Source organism: Saccostrea echinata, unplaced genomic scaffold (assembly GCF_033153115.1).
Source record: "Saccostrea echinata isolate AGI-Se365-2 ecotype Australia unplaced genomic scaffold, CSIRO_AGI_Sech_v1 ptg000014l, whole genome shotgun sequence".
Classification (NCBI taxonomy): domain Eukaryota; kingdom Metazoa; phylum Mollusca; class Bivalvia; order Ostreida; family Ostreidae; genus Saccostrea; species Saccostrea echinata.
Genome location: NW_026889763.1, coordinates 14,621,261 through 14,639,119, shown reverse-complemented (window position 1 = coordinate 14,639,119; position 17,859 = coordinate 14,621,261). Strand labels below are relative to the sequence as shown.

At 34.9% G+C, this 17,859-nt stretch overlaps 1 protein-coding gene across 1 annotated transcript; it reads left to right on the top strand.

The window, feature by feature from the left end:
* Positions 1–4,366: 4,366 nt before the first annotated feature.
* On the top strand, positions 4,367–5,614 carry LOC133186514 (uncharacterized). The gene is made up of 2 exons (XM_061321749.1): positions 4,367–4,559; positions 4,839–5,614. The coding sequence occupies exons 1-2, from the start codon at positions 4,367–4,369 to the stop codon at positions 5,612–5,614; spliced, it is 969 nt and encodes a 322-aa protein (XP_061177733.1).
* Positions 5,615–17,859: the final 12,245 nt, after the last annotated feature.

Here is a 17,859-nt window from a genome sequence, read left to right as displayed (position 1 = left end):
CAAACACGGAGCTCTAAGACATCAGAATTGGGATCAGGTGCCATGGAGGAATGAGCATCCCCTGCCGACCGGTCATACCCGCCGTGTGCTCCTTTTCATGATCGGGAAACAAAAACCGGATAAATCCTTCCACAATTCAGTGTGTAAATAATGGTATGAAAAAGGTCAGTCAGCATTTGACTTAATGATAGATTGTATTTGTTGACAAGGTCATTGTATATGGTATATTGCTGCATAAGTAAGGGAAGTTGACGATTGAAAAGTTAAAGTCACCACAATTATCATAAAGCTTTGTTGTTAGATTACCATTAACGTCTTTTTCTAGTAAAATATCCAAATATGAAACAGATGTGTCAGACTCTGTGGTATCTTTTATCTCAAGCTCACTGGGATATATCGTGTCGACATATGAATGGAAATAACCATTGTTAATTGACAATACGTCGTCGATATATCAAAATGTGGAGTTGAAGGCCACAGCAAGTGTTTTCTTCTCTTCACGTAAAGATTTTGAACAAATTCTGCTTCATATGAATAGAAAAATAGGTCTGCTAATAACGGGGCGCAATTGGTGCAATTGGTACCCATGGGAAATCCAATAGATTGTTGGAAGACCTGATCTCCAAAAACCACATAGATATTGTCAATGAGAAACTCGAGCATCTTTTTAATGTCAACTTTAGAGTACTTGTGTGTACAATCAGATTGTTTTTTAACAAATTAATTTTGCAAATGACCAATGACAAGGTAAGTATATTTACGAGTTCCATTTTTATTGATAAATCAGCGTCAAACATAAGACGTTAACATAGGTAGTGACTGTTTTTTCGACAAGCGCCCGGCACTAGAAGTGAAAGTCACGGGTCTTTCGGATGAGAACTTAAAACCCGAGGCTCCATGTCCCGGTAGGCGTTGGCACGATAAAGAACCCTCACTGCTCAATGGCCCTGAGTGCCGACTATAGGGCTAAATTTGAAGCCCTTCAACGGCATATGGTGACGTCTCTATATGAGTGAAAATTCTCGAATGGGACGTTAAACAACAATTAATCAATCAATCGATCAAAGTGTACAACAATTACTGGTATACTATTAAAAACTTTAAAGTGTTAGGTAATTCACAACTAGCATTAATGAGAGTCAAGTATCTGTGCATACCAAATTATGTCAGGTGTGCATGTTTTGCTCACCAGCATGGGAAAAAACTTTTATTAGTATATGTTTCTCTGATTTTTATTTTGTAATATAAAGACACAAAGAACATTTTATTTTACAAAATAAATTTATCAATTACAGAGTCTGTCTGTGTTTCTGATCTATATTTCTATGGTCAGGAGTGCAACACATTTTTTTTAAAGATCCAAGTTAAACGATGAAAAGACTTCTATTCATACCAATAAATATTCTTTAATCAATAATGGTCTGTATGAATAATCAAGTACTAAATTATGAAGTTTTATTATTGAAATCTGTATGTTCTTTAATTTGATCAATCTAGGGGTTTTTTTATCTTTTCTTTGAAAAGAAAATAATAATAATTTAAAAAAAAAAACTGAAAAATTGTTATAAAATTCAGGTAATTCCACCTCAATTTCACTGAAACAACAGAACATGTGCTGATGTAATTCATGTTTCACAATTCTACTTTAAAGACTTGCATCAAAATTATTAGAATTATTGCTGATCAAATATCTATAGATATAAAGAAACAATCGATGAGTAGTATATACCTGGTTGTCTTCAATTGCTTACGGTGTTTGTCTTCTAAATATATTTTTAGCTAGTTTTTTGACATACATAGGATATAATCCAAGATATAAAGCCAAGACTAAATACTTCTATGTGTTTTAATCATGACGTATTGAACCATAAATAAATGCATGATTTCCTTACATCTTATTTTGCCAACACTTTATGAATTTTTGCGTTCTATGAGATTAATTTTAAATTTTACTGCAGTCAGGAGTGCAACAAAACTGTTCTATAATTATCAATGATCTTCATCTATCTTCACTAAAAAATTAATTGCAGAAAATGTTTGATATCATTTGTAGTTCAAATCATTATGTCTATCATCAAATTACAGATATTGTTTGGATATTTTACAGTCAAGTCGCAGAATAGTTTTCTTCACTTAAGATATATTTTAAAATATTTTATACACAAGCAAAATAATCATATTTTGAAGTCTAGAAAATATGAAAAATTTGCCGTAAATGATAAAAAATATTAAAATTACCAACTGATTTACAAACTTTGAGTTACTGGTATTGTGTGTTATAATTTTTAAAACAATGTTAAATAAAATACATATCAGATGTCAGAAGTGCAACACGATAATGTAAAATAGGATCGCTTCTAAATCTAGTATTTTTTGTAAGAAAACGTGTATCAAAATTCTTTTTTGGCTTAGATTTAATGAATTTCATATTTAAACTTTTTCAAACTAGAATTGAAAAAAAACATGTAAAATAAAACAATGAAAAGTCAATATCTTTCACATATACAAAAGAAGAAACTCAATCCAGGTTTAGATCTAATCATGTTTATCCCTGAGACCAATTTGAAGCATAAAAAACTATAATTTCTTTTGATTGTGTATTTTAGAATGTCTCTCTTTTTTTTTTAAATAAAGTTTTACAAAAAAAAAAAAAAAAAAAAAAATTCTGAAACTTGTCTATGCTACTGGAACTTCAGAAATGTTGACAAGAATGCATGTTCAGTATAATGACATAAATAAAAAAAAAACGTTATGGATATGGTTAGTTGATTTTTTGAAATTTAATTTGATGGTCATTATTTTTTTTTAATTCACCTACAACTACATCTTTATATTTGTTCTACAGTTTTTATATACACCCTCAGATTCATCTTCTTAGCAGAGACCATTTTTAAACAGTTTTCAGCTCAATGTAGTGACCATGCTTATTTTAAAATTGAATTTCTTTTCGAAGATTATTGGTAAAAGCATGCATTTTTCGGCTATTATGAGTTTTTAAATAGTACTTCTAAACAGTGAAAAGAAAAGAAAATTAAGTGCTCCCACATTTATGATGATTATCAATAGGTTGGATTACTTGAACAACCCTAGTATTATCATAATACTGTTTTTAAAGGTTTACTTATGGTGTTATATAAATCCGTATCAGCCCTTTTGATTCAGATCAGCCAAGCAGAATGCATATCAACCCTGGAAGCTGATACGGCTGTTGTGACGTCAGGTCAATCACATATGCAAAATACCTGTATCTTTTACTATGTAGGGAATATTATTTTGGCATAGGACTGTTTCATCTATTGATTTGCTGTGAGAAAGATGGAATCAGGAGAGGATGTCCTATACCTAGAAAAAAACTTAACAATATAATGCTATAAAGCGAAGACCCAAGAACAGCCATGCCATGATGAGACAGATCAGTTGTGAATATCCTCATGCAAATTCATAATGGTACAAATTTATGGTCCCAGAGGGGAGAGGGGAGGATATATACGGATAATGGATATATGCAACTATAGGAAATAAATAGTAGGTACTCAAGGCTGCAATCAGAGAATATGTTTATTTACGTATTTTAATTGTGTCTTGGAGAAGGCTGTGGCCCATGGACTTCTTATTTGATAGGCAGTAAGCACCTCTCATTCTTGGTCGACATGCAAATTGTTTTATTTGGACAAAATGTGTCAGGCTTTATAATGAGAACTTCATAAAACCCAATGCAATGAGAAATGTCACCCTGTGATTTAAATCTGTTGTTTGAAAATAATGGAAGTTCAAATAAATAACCTCCATTCAAGGGTTTTCAAAGATTTTAGAGTTCAGATATTACGATAAATCTTCAATAAAGTTGAGACTCTTAAATGTAATTTATGTTTTTCATTAATGTCCAAACGTTGACATTCAGTATTTGTCAAAACAGTGTAAAATAACATATTCTTTTTTATGATTATAATGTACTATCAACCATTTGATTTTGAACTTATTTCTATTTATATCAATATGATATAGACGAATGGAAAGAAAATTTTTATTTTGGATTTCAAATATAAAGTAAATAAACTTTATTTTCATTGATGTCGTCTTATTTGGAAAAAGACATTGAGAATCATTTGAAAATCATCCTTCACAATACACATAACGATCCCGATCCCTTCAAGTTAAGAATAAATGGCACCGGTAGGGGAATAAAAATAACCCCTTATGTGAATTTTCATTTAAATAAAAGTATCTTTCATATAGGAAAATGTTTCAAACTATTTTGTTTTACCTTATGCTGTTGGAACAACTAATTGTTACATTCTATTATTCAAATTTGATATAAGTATTGTTCGATATATATCTAATTACAAGTCGCTATAGGCACAAGAAAATGGCGGTAGGTAAACAGGAATACACTACTTGGTCTCCGCAAGAACACAGCACAACTTGTGACAAACATAGTTATCGTATTGGAATATTTTGTGACGATTGTGATGAATTCATCTGTTCCAAGTGTGCCAAAACGGATCACAAAATCCACAACTGGGACACATTGGCCACGGTGGCAAGTCAAAGAAGGAGAGGTCTGTTTGAGTACATGACGAAGATAAAGGAAGAGATGCTACCAGAAGCTGTGAAGAATATTGAAAAAATATCAATTAAAGTGATTGAAAATGAAATTCAATGTGCATTGGATATGGAAAAATGGCAAAATCATTACGATCAGACCATGACAAGGTTGACAGAGATCAAGATGCGCCATGAACAAATGTTGAGAGAAAATCTGACAAAAAATAACGAGCAAGGGAACAGTGTCATATTAAAATTCAATAGAAAAAGAAAGCAGTTGGTTGATTTTATAGAATTCATGGAGGGGAATACAAGTTTTATGTCGGATTACGTCTTGATCGACAACCATAGAGAACTGAAACGATTAATGGCTGACTTGGATGTCAAAGTAAGGAATTGTGAATATTCAGCGAGATACTTGAGAGGAGAAATTAGTGATGATGTAATAGAATCAATCATTGGGCACACTTTGGATTTAAATGACATTATTGCTACTGAAACAAACTCATTTCGGCATGGAAATCACACCATATTTATTCTTGAGGCAGTCAGTGAGGATTATTGTTACATTCGTTCCACGATGTCAAAAATCAAAAAAGTAAACACAGAAGGAAAGGAGAAATATGAATCCGGAATAAATGCTAAAGATGTGTGTGTAAAAGTTGATGGTTGTGTTTATTACACAGATTATAGGAACAAATGCATCTCAAGTCTGTCTACTTATGGATATCTTTCTACAATAGTCAGCACTAAACCCTTAACACCTGGAGGAATTTGCTTTTCTTTGGATAGAGGACTCCTGGTCACATTGACAGATGAATTATCAGATGCATTTAAATTACGATCACACGGTAGACGTTTGGTGAGACACCTGAAGATGAATGGTGACCTCATACATGATCATGAATATCAGGAGGATGGTCGGACCAAGATTTTTATGTTTCCAACCAGAGTTACTCAGAATGGGAATAAAGACATCTGTGTTGTTAATCAGTCAGGTGAACGAACGGGTAAACTGGTTATTTTGTCTTCCTCTGGTCGTGTTAGGTCTATCGCGGACAGAACCTGACAAGAGACTTCAAACCAAATTGAGTGGTATGTGACTCTTACTTTTATATTCTTGTTAGTGATTCGCTTAACCACAGGATCCATATCCTGAGTCCTGACGGAGAGTTCCTAAAGAACTTACTGACAGAAAATGACGTTAATTTCCCAACTGCATGACTCTTCACTTTCGGTCGGGAATACTAAAGGACTTGTAAAAATATTTAAATTCAAAAGCATGGGAACCTTTTCGTTAGACGTCGTTCTGGAATGATGCAATGTAAATAAATTATTTATATAGAGGAAAATAAAACAACCATGGTTTATTTTGATATATTGGCGATTGTTGATCGTAGCATATTTAAAGGCAGCAAGGGGTCGCCAAGGGTACAGGGCGATCCCGAAATTACAACAAGCAGCAGCAGCATTCAATATAAAAGCATATACATGTACTATTGATAAGCAGAATATAGCCGTTCCAAGTATACCGCAAATGGTAATAAAGATTACGATTATATTTTATCTATTTTACAAAAACTTTAAATGAATGTGCATTTATCGTTCCGGGTTAACAGTGAACGTTACTGAAAATATTTTAGCGAACAAAAACGTTCATGAATTGGTTGAAAGCAGCACACAATTTCGCAGTAAATGAGTTTTTTCTTACGCAGCAGCATAACAATCAATTTTAGCATCAGTTGAATGGCTCTGCGCAAATGAGGCAGTGGACAAAATCAAGTCAATAGAATGCCATGACAGAATTCTTCAAGTGAAGTTGAATACCCAATCAAAAATCTAAATGATAGAGAAAACCCAACAGCAGGCAAAACTCCTTGAATTTGTGTAAATCATAATGCAAAATCACACCATTGCACTGAACCCTAGAGGTAGGATGGGAATTTTGAAGGTCTCTCAGCGGGTTCCAGTAAATGTTCTACCAAGCCTCTTTTTTTACTCCTCACTAAGATATTAACGGTAGTGAAGGAGGAACTTCAAGAGTACTGTGCAACAATATGTTCGAGAAGTGGTGTAAGTCAGATGTGGATATTAAAAATTCCAAGGAACTTTGGGAACATTTGAAATCACAAAAGTTTACCAAAATCAACAACATAAAACTTAAATTTCAACATTATATACAACTATTCCCAACGATAAATTAAAGTCCAGACTTTCTGATATCGTTGACAGCTGCTTTTTTAATAAAAATGGAACTCGTAAATTTACTTACCTTGTCATTGGTTTTTCACAAAATTATTTTGTTAAAAAGCACTCTAATTGTACACACAAGTACTCTGAAGTTGACATGAAAAAGATGTTTGAGTTTCTGATTGACAATATCTATGTGGTTTCTGGAGACCAGGTCTTCCAACAATCTATAGGAATTCCCATGGGTACCAATTGCGCCACGTTATTAGCAGACCTTTTTTTGTATTCATATGAAGCAGAATTTGTTCAAAATCTTTTACGTGAAAAGAAGAAAACACTTGCTATGGCCTTCAACTCGACATTTAGATATATCGACGACGTATTGTCAATTAAGAGGGCTGGGTGGTCGTGGCCATTTTTAGACTATATTGATCTCCTTTAGAAGAAGAGCTCCATATAAAGATATACAAAAATGATTAAATTTTAAAACTAAAATGTATGAATTTTTTCTTTGCCAAATGATAGTTGACAACTTAAGATATCATATCTAAAAAAAATAAGTTATATCTGATGGTTAATTTGTTGACCCCCCCCCCCCCCCCAGCCTCCTTAACAATCATTATGGTTATTTCCATTCTCATGTCGACCGGTAATATACCGGTGAGCTTGAGATAAAAGATACCACAGAGTCTGACACATCTGTTTCATATTTGGATATTTTATTAGAAAAAAAACATTAATGATCATCTAACAACAAAACTTTATGACAAACGTGATGACTTTAACTTTTCAATCGTCAACTTCCCTTACTTATGCAGCAATATACCCTTATCACCTGCATATGGGGTTTATATCTCTCAGTTTATTCGATACGCCAGAGTATGCTCTACGTATGAACAATTTCTAAAACGAGGTAAGTTATTGACAAGGAAGTTTATGAAACAAGAATATTAACAGTCTCGTTTAAAGTCATCATTTCGTAAGTTCTATGGTCGATACAATGACCTTGCCACCAAATACGTATAAAATCTTTCATTAAGTCAAATGCTGACTGACTTTTTTCATACTATTTGTTAGGCCAATATTTACACACTGAGTTGTTGACGGATTTTTCCGTTATTTGCCGATCATGACAAGGAGCACACGGCGGGTGTGACCAGTCGGCAGGGGATCCTCACTCCTCCATGGCACCTCATCCCACCTCTGAAGTTTTATAAGTCCGTGTTTGCTCTGCTCTTATTTTGTAATGTTTAATGGACTTTTGAGCTCGAATACTGTCCGTTATCTCCACATCTTTCACTGAAAGTATATTTTTACTTAAATCTGTCTAATAAAAAAAATTGTGTAACTTTCGTTTTTTTTGGGGGGGGTTACAGGGCAAAAAGGGGGGGGGGGTTAGAGGGTAAAAAGTAGGAAATTGCGGGTTTCTGATCCCGATCTAATTTATTTTCTAGCTAACCAACTCAAATAGCTGGAACTAAGTATTTCTCATAACGTAAGTGTATATATTTTATAAATTAATAGATGCTATTGTAATCTAACAATTCTTATACGTATCTAAAAAATTAAATAAGGAATATGTTTGAATTTTAAAAAGATATATATGCAAAAAAGCTTGTATCATCGACACATTAAATATTTTAAATATCTTTAAATTAGAGAAGATATTATGAGAGGTTTATACTTAGATGTAACATTTTCGACACTTGCTTTTAGCAATACCAACTAATTGGGTCATGTTTTGAATAATAAAGATTTTATATTGACGGCACACATACCGTGTTAAACATATCCTGAGTTATATATTTAAAAAAGAATATTTGTTTTACATTTTGATTTCATTTCAAAAAACATTGTATGCATACAATGGACTTAATGTACATGTTGTTTCATTTAATTTGCTTTCACCTTATGTCAATAAAAAAGTTTGGTCTACATCACATTTGCACAACATATGTTCGAAGAAGCAAGTCTATATCTGGATTCTTCAACTCCAGAATGCAGACTAGTGTTTATGAATATGAATGTTGGTCAGCACAGACGCCACAAGTTACGAATCAAACTGACAGTTCTTTAAGCTTAAATTTGTCGATAAAGACAAATATGCTGTAAAAATAAGTAAAACTCCTACAAAAATTCAGATTTGCATTTATTATATATTGAAGGTCGAGGTCTGCACCCTGCATTTTCTACAGATATTCCCCAACTGTTGAATCTAAACTTTTCGATCATAAACAAACCCTACAATGCCTATATATAGACCATCTAAAACAAATCTTTCTCAGTGTTATTATATCGTCCATAACGAAGTGGGGCGACATATGTTTTTGCTGGACTTAAAATTTGGTCCGCTTATGTTCTCGAAAATGACCGGGAGAATCTAAATGAAACTTCATAGAAATGATAATCAGCAACTCTAGATGTGCCATTTACATATGAAATTTTCAAAATGACCATCGTTTTCATGGAAACGGGCAAAATATGCATTATGTTTTAAATTTCTTTTTCCCCAGTAATTGTTTAGCCATTAAAAAAAACTTTACAGGATTGTTCATTGCATTCTGTCAAAGTGATTTCTACCAAAATATTGGAATCGATTACATAATTTTCAAGTTTGTAGCTATATCATAGAAAGGAAGAATAAGTTAACTAGTAGTCTTCAGCTCGTTCTTTCTATCGGGAGATAGAAAGACTGACACGCGGCAGTTGCGTATTGTCATTGTTCAGGTACGCCAGCTTACGAAACACCGTGTCAACTTTTTGCATTCTTGTTTATCCTTGCTTTCAACTCCAATAATAGAGCGCTGGGATCAGTTGGGCTCGACACATGCTATTGCTTGCAATCTCAAATTCTTTCAACTACAATCCTGCTGGATATATCATTACTGGTGATAGCAACAAAGTTGAAACTGTGCTTGAAAACGTTCATCATTGAAAGGTCCAAATTTCAGGGACCTCCAATCTCTCAAATAGCGACAGAACCTCATTAATAATATCAATACCATCGAGGAGTGTGCCAAACATTGGGCTTAATATGAAGAAGACCTCTACAATTAAAAATCAAATCCCTTTTCAGTAAACTTCGGGTGCTAAAAGTATAAAAAGTCCATATGAACAGTATGTTATGGTTTCAGGTGACTTGTAACGATTTGAAATTTTACGATGACTTGTTGGTAAAGGACAATTCTGGGTCTCACTTACAATTAGTCACTCCAAGGAATTTCAGGAAAGAAGTAATGACACCGTCTCATGATAATATTTAAATGATCATCTGGGTAGAAAGATTGATTGATTGATTGTTTCATTGTTGTTTTAAATCCCTTGCGTGAATTTTTTCAATCGTATGAGACGTCACCAAATACCGATGAAGGTCTTCAAATTTGGAACTATACTCGGTACTTAAAGCCGCTGAGCAGTAAGGTTGCTTAATCGTACAAACACCTACCGTTAGATAAGACCTACGCTTTTGAAGTCATATCTGAAAGACCGGTGACTTTCATTTCTAATGCCGGGCGCTTGGAGAAGGAACAGTCACTACTTATGTTTACGTCTTAGGTTTGACGCGGCGCGGGCAAAGAGAATCGAACCCGGACCTCCTGATCACAAAATGGGGTTGAAAGAAACACATGAAAAAATTGTTGATATTTTTTGGTTTAAAATGCGGGACGCTCATGTATCAAGCTGCAAAATTTTTGAAAGAAACAGAAACCCTATCAGGTTGCTCAGGCTAAGATAGTTGAGAAACATGACTCCGTGGTCACCTCTAGAAAGACTCTCTACTGACATCCTTGGGCCCTTATCCGAAACACCAATAGGAAACAAATATATCCTAACAGTGATTGACTATTTTACTAATTCGGTGAAGATGTTTTCCATTTCAAATTTGACTGCTGTAATGACAGCAAGAGATCTTTAAATTGAAGTTTTTGGTCGCTATGTGTGCTAATTATTTTATTAGATCAAGGTCGCAATTATGAAAGTCAAATCTTTCCAGAATAGTGCGAATTAACCTGAAATCAGAAAGACTAGGACATCATGGTATTCCCAATGGAATGGGAAAATTGAAAGATTTAATAGAACACATGGAAATTATCACAAGTTATATTAAAGATGATAAAACGGAATGGAACCTCTACCTTGATTGTCTGGGACTACACAAAGGTCAAGTGTATATGTGTGTACTGGTCTAAACCCTAATCTCCTTATGTTGGGAAGATAGGTTCATGGAGACAGGCTGCAGGCATCAATAGTAGTAGCTCGGAAAAATTTACAGAGTTCTCATAGGAGACAGATTTCTACAATTCAAAAACTTCTACAAACGAAATCAAAGAGGGAGGCCAAGTCTGGTTCTCCAATGAGGGTCAGAAAGATTGAAAAATGGGTAAATTGTACTGCCGTCTATGTACAATTGTACATAAATTGTCAAATGTTATCTTCAAAATACAAAATTCATCAAGTCTTGCTTATAAGGTAGTGCATCATGATCAAAAATGTTTTCTTCGTACTTATTAGTTTTCAATTTGTCTCTCTTCATGTAGTTTCCTTCAATACTTTTGTCGTGTGTACGTATATGAAGAAGTTTCTAAAAGAGTTCTCTAAGAAGATTCCTCTTTCCGTTCTACCTTTCCTATCCTTTAAAAAAGTGTTATAGATACAGAAAGTATCAATCTACAAAAAAATAAAATATTTAATCCAGGCAAATAGAATAATTGGGGATAGGAACGGCAGACAATGCATATGTTTCTTAACGGAATAAAGTGTAAACAATTTGAAATTCTAATGCCATTCTTTCAGAGCATGTCTGAAGCTGAACTTCGAACACTGAAGATAAGAAGGGCATACTGCCTTGACTGTGAGGAATCGATCACGATGTTCACTGGGGAGAGGCGACAAGTCATGGCTCATTTATATAAGTACCATCTCCCTCTGGGCCAAGTGCCATAGAGAGATAAACTGACCGCAGATGTAAAGAGTTACTCGAAACAAGTGGAGGCTGTTAAGGCTCTGGAAGGGAGAAGGACGCCCCTGGAAAACTTCCTTCAGGTCAAGGAATCCTATGCACCTCCCCCGAAGGGGTACACTTCATCAAATTAAGCTACGAGGAGTCGGAACAACACTGGTTGAAAGGCAGCACACTACAGCCAAAGACTGGCCCTGTGATTTCAAACCTGACCTCTCATTACCAAATGATCCTATGTCCAAACTGGTCGTGGCTGCCCGTGTTGGTAACACTTAATGGACTCCTTGAGGCAGCCGTCTTAAGTCCCTCCAGTATTACATTTAATGGCCTACTAGATGAGGAGTTTAGCTTTCTTGATCCGTATCTTGCAAATGATGCAGGGACATTCGTTCCTGAAGTTTTGAAGTCCCAGACTAACAAGGATGATAAGGACTAAGCAAAGGAACTTTCACGTGCTGTTACATCAAATACAAAGAGGACAAAGGATGAAAAGAGTAAGGAAAATCAAAAGATTAATACAAAAAAGGCACCAGGAAAAAGGACCAACCAGTTAAAAGAAAGAGAAAGGACAACTACAATGTAAACAGAATTGATGACGATAAGAAAAGCAGTGAGGAGAGCGGAATGAAGGAAATGGAAATGAGAGGAAGAGCAACGTCAAGACTGAAATCCTCAAGGCGTTTCACAGATCAAACGAAGATCTTTTTAAGTTATACACTTAAGTGAGATGAAGTCATGACATAACAGGTAAGAGCCTAGGATAGATAGCTGACATTGTCTTTGTTTACAAGGTTCATTATTTTAATTGTATTTAAGAGGAAATGGGATTTAATTCTGCAAATGGTAATTCAACTTATACCCATAGCTCCCTTTGTAAGGAGGAACTTCTTCAAAATCATATGTCAGTTTTAAATATTCCAACTATCAAAATTAATTTGAATGAACATAACTGTACTGAATTCCTAAACTTTATAAAAATCTTTATAAACGAAGATACATAGCGGGTTCCAGTAAATGTTCTTCCAAGCATCTTTTACTTTTTAGCTCACCTGAGCCGAAGGCTCAAGTGAGCTTTTCTGATCACATTTCGTCCGTCGTCCGTCTGTCTGTCTGTCCGTCCGTCTGTAAACTTTTCACATTTTCGACTTCTTCTCCAGAACCACTGGGCCAATTTCAACCAAACTTGCCACAAAGCATCCTTGGGTAAAGGGGATTCAAGTTTGTTCAAATGAAGGGTCACACCCTCTTTCAAGGGGAGATAATTAAGAATTAGTGAACATTTGATGGTATCTTAAAGTTTGTACAAATCATAACCCCCAGAGGTAGGTCGGGGCCACAATGGGGGATCAAAGTTTTACATAGGAATATACAGAAAAAAATTTGAAAAATCTTCTTCTCAAGAACAGCAAAGCCTTGCTAAGTCATATTGATATGGAAGCATTCTCAGATAGTGTAGATTTAACTTGTACAAATCATGACCCCCAGGGTTAGGGTGGGGCCACAATGGGGGATCAAACTTTTACTTAGGAATATATAGGAAAAAACTTTAAAAATCTTCTTCTCAAGAACAGCAAAGTCATGTTTTGTCATATTGATATGGAAGTATCCTCAGGTAGTGTAGATTCAAGTTTGTTCAAATGATGGGGGTTGGGTAGGGAGGGTCCACAATGGGGGATCAAATTTTTAACAATGAAATATATAGGAAAAAAATCTTTAAAAATCTTCTGCTCAAGAACAGCAAAGCCATTTGTTATATTGATATGAAAGCATCCTCAGGTAGTTCAAAATCCAAGTCCCCCCCCCCTTTAAACTTTTCAATACTGAAGTGATTTATGCTTTTTCCTAGCCAATGTGCTCAGGTGAGCGATGTGGCCCATGGGCCTCTTGTTACTGAAATTTAACAGCGGTGAAGGAGAAACTTCAGAAGTACTATGCAACAGTATATTCGAGAAGTGGTGTAAGTCAAACGTTTTGGAAAATTTGAAATAACTCAATAACATCAAAACGTACGAAGTTTCAACACTTTATACAAACATACCCCGCGATAAATCACTGTCAAGATTTTTTTGACATCATAGAAAGCTACTTTTTTCAAATAAACGGAGCTCGTAAATTTACTTTCTACTTTGTCATCGGTCATTTGCAAAATTATCTTGTTAAAACATTCTGATTGTACACACAAGAAGATATTAAAAAGATTCTTGAGTTTCTGACTGACAATATCTGTGTAGTTTTTGGAGATCAGGTCTTCCAACAATCTGCCGGAATTACCATGGTACCAATTGCGCCCCCTTATTAGCAGACCTATTTCTGTATTCATATGAAGCAGAATTTATTCAAAAACTGAAGAAGACACTTGCTGTGGCCTTCAGCTCGACATTTAGATATACCGACGACGTATTATCCATGAACAATAGTTACTTCCATTCATATGTCGACTCGATATATCCCATTGAACATGAAAGAAAAGATACCACAGAGTCTGACACATCTGTTTCATATTTGGATATTTTACTGGAAAAAGACGTCAATGGTAACCTAACAACAAAACTTTATGATAAACGTTATGACTTCATTGTTTTTGATCGTCAACTTCCGTTACTTATGTAGCAATATGCCCTTATCGCCTGCGTACGTATGGGGTTTATATCTCCCAGTTAATTCGATACACAAGAGCATGCTCCAGGTACATACATGTATGTACAACAATTTCTAAAACGAGGCAAGCTGTTGACAAACAAGTTGATGAATCAAGGATATCAACAGTCTTGTTCAAAGTCACCATTTCGCAAGTTTTATGGTTTATACAATGACCTTGTCAGCAAATACAACCTATCATTAGGTCGAATGCTGACTGACGTTTTTCATACCAATCGTTAGACCATTATTTAAACAATGAAATGTCTATGGATTTTTCCGTTTGCCCAGTAATGACAATGCACACACGGTGGCTGTAATAGGGTCGACAGGGCATGCGTACTCCTACATGGCACCAAATCCAATATCTGATATTTTTGGAAGTCCATGGTTGCTCTGCTCCCGATTTGTATTGTTTCAATGGACTTTAAAGCTTGATTACTGTTCGTTAACTCCATATTTATAAAGTTTAGCAAGGAAACGCTGAACAATAAGTCAGTTTCGTCAGAACAGTAGTTGGAGAATATTTTAGGGAACAGAAAGAAGGAAAGGAGAGAAAACACTGTAGAGGAAAGAGAAGAGCCCGCAATGGAGAAAGAAGAAGCAGGAATGAGAGGGCAACAGAGGCAGTGGAAGCCACGTCGGAGCTTAAAAAAGAGCAGATGGTCAAGACGAACTGAACATTGTAAAAGATATTTGTACATAATAACTGCTGTGTGTTCTTTTATATCTAAACTTTTGCATTGCTGTGAATGTGCTTTATGAAATATTGTTAAGTGCCTTTTTAAATTTTATGCAGGTTCTTGCATGAATGCTGTTAAGCTTTAAATTTTATGTGAATATTCAATATTTGTAGGTGGAGGTATAATATTTCACCGAGAAACACGTGTTGTGAAATGTGAAACACTTTACGAGCAGTGCACGGACTAAGGAATCCGATACCGATTGATCGGTACTGTTACCTTATTACTGTACGTACATTTTACGGCTACAGAATTAGACTTTTCCAAATTACATAACTTAGCATTTTGGTTTTTGAGTGGCCGATCTATTTGTGGGTGTGTTAGAAATTGTACATGAGGAAATGAGAAGTTATTTCTTTATTAATTCAGAAAATAGTTTTTTAATGATAACATGTATAAAATCATGAATAAAATATTTCAAAAACTTGCTTTAAACCAAATATCAATTGTTGTTATTATATTTCAATTTCATTTTCACTTGTCATCAGATAATTATTAATTTATGATTTTATAAAGAGTTTACAATAGATACTCCCAACCTCGGAGAGTGTAAGGTATGAACTCAAAGCGTCATGATTTTCCGGATAATAATTAAGTGGTAAAAGTGCATCATGAATAAAAATTGAAAAGTTGATTTGATGCTTTGCATCAATTTTACTTCTGGTATCCTAGTGGTAGGGCGTTCACTCCGTGATCAGGAGGACCGGTCGGGTTCGATGCTAATTCGCCGCGCCGCGTGAAACCTAAGATATAAACATGGGTAATGACTGTTGATTCCATTGATTTGCACACTGAGTCTTCTGGAAACGTGTGCAATGGCCCTAGACTGCGATCGATCACATTGGAATTGTATCAGTCGCAGAGCATTGGACTTTTTAGGGATACAGGATGGGTTGTAGTAATTGTCATAAAGGTTTATGACTGCACAATATCTTTAATGGCAGATAGTGGTTGAATTGTCTTGTTACAAAGGACATAGTTTAAACTCAGGTAATGTTTTAAATTTTAAAAAGCATCCATCATTTGGAATACTGACTTATACCACCATTTACAGATTTAGCCGATAAACTCGCCATATTTCCTTTTCGATTTTACACTTTAAATCTGGCGTTAAAGCAAGCGTTAAAATTTGAGAACTTTTCAACATAAACAGAATAATGGCTGAAAATAGAGAAGGCACCGTTGGTTCACCTCAGGAACACATCCCAGCTTGTAACGAACACAGTGTACGAATTGATATGTTCTGTGAAGATTGTGACCAATTCATTTGCTCCAAATGTGCAAAATTAGACCATAGTAATCATAACTGGGTAACGTTAGCAATGGTAGTCAGTGAAATAAGGAGAGGCCTTCATACTTATCTCAAAATTATAAAGGATAAAATACCAGAGATTGATAATAAAATACATAGGCTCATGTCACAAAATGTAGAGGGTAAACGTCGATGTGATAAGGATATACAAGTTATGCAGAAACATCACGAGGAGATCATAACGAAGCTCGAAGACATCAAGAAAAAACACGAACAAGCTCTTAGAGACAGTCTTGCAGTAAAGAATGAACAAGTGATTCATTCTTAATCACAGTTAGAAACAACTTCTTGATCTGGTGAAATTTATTGAGGAGAACAACGGCACCATGTCTGACTACAGTTTTGTTGACAACCACAGAGAACTGACACAACTAATGTCTGATTTGGATGTTGATATGAAGAAATGTGAACAGAAAAAGAGATTTAGACGAGGAAAAATATGTGAAAAGCAACTGAAATCTATGTTTGGAAAAATTCTTGATACAGATGAGATCATTGCCAATGAAATAGAATCATTCCAATATGGAGACAGTACAATTCTGACGTTGGAGCCATTCAGTGACGATGATTTTTATATAAACTCTTTCCACTCTGATTACACCAAACTAATAAATAAAAAGGCCAGAAGAAAAAAGAATTCAAGATAAAACCAAATGACTTATGTCTGAGTAGAAGCAGTGTATACTTTACTGATATTGAGAACAGGACCATCGCTCGCCTTTCACCGTCAGGATCTGTTTCTATAGTTCTTAGAACAGATCCACTGTTACCGAGAGGAATATGTATTCAGAGAAGCGGAGGCCTCTTGGTGACATTAAACACAACACAATGGATGAATTTAAATTCAGACAGCAGACGTCTTGTGAGACACGTTTCATTGACTGGTGGCACTATCCGAGAATACGAGCACACTGCTGACGGTAAAACTAAGTTGTTTACTATGCCTTTCAAAGTCATTCAGAATGGTAACTCGGATATCTGTGTTGTGAACTGGACAAGCAGAACTAAAGGGAATCTTATTATTTTGTCCTCTTCTGGGCATCTCAGATCAACCTACCGTGGACAGACATTGAAGTGGAACTTTTTACCTTTTGACGTGGTCTGCGATTCCCTATTATTCTTGTGTCAGACCGATAAAACGAACGAATTCATCTACTGAGCCCTGACGGAGAGATTTTAAAGTACTTTCTGAATGAAAATGAAGTAAATTTCCCCACCTCAATATCTTTGTGGAAATCAAACCTTCGGGTGGGAAATGAAGATAGCCTTGTAAAAGTTTTTAATTACGAAAATAGCGTAAAGTTAATTTGTAGGCATTGACCTATTTCAGATGAACTCTAGTACTAGCAAGTTGGTGCGTTTTTTTAACTTTTTATTTTTCAGCTTATTGTGTATCAAGTACAAAAAATGTAAATTAAGGAACCTAATTTTTTGTATTAAAATTCATATTTGTCCATAGTTTATGTTTTAAT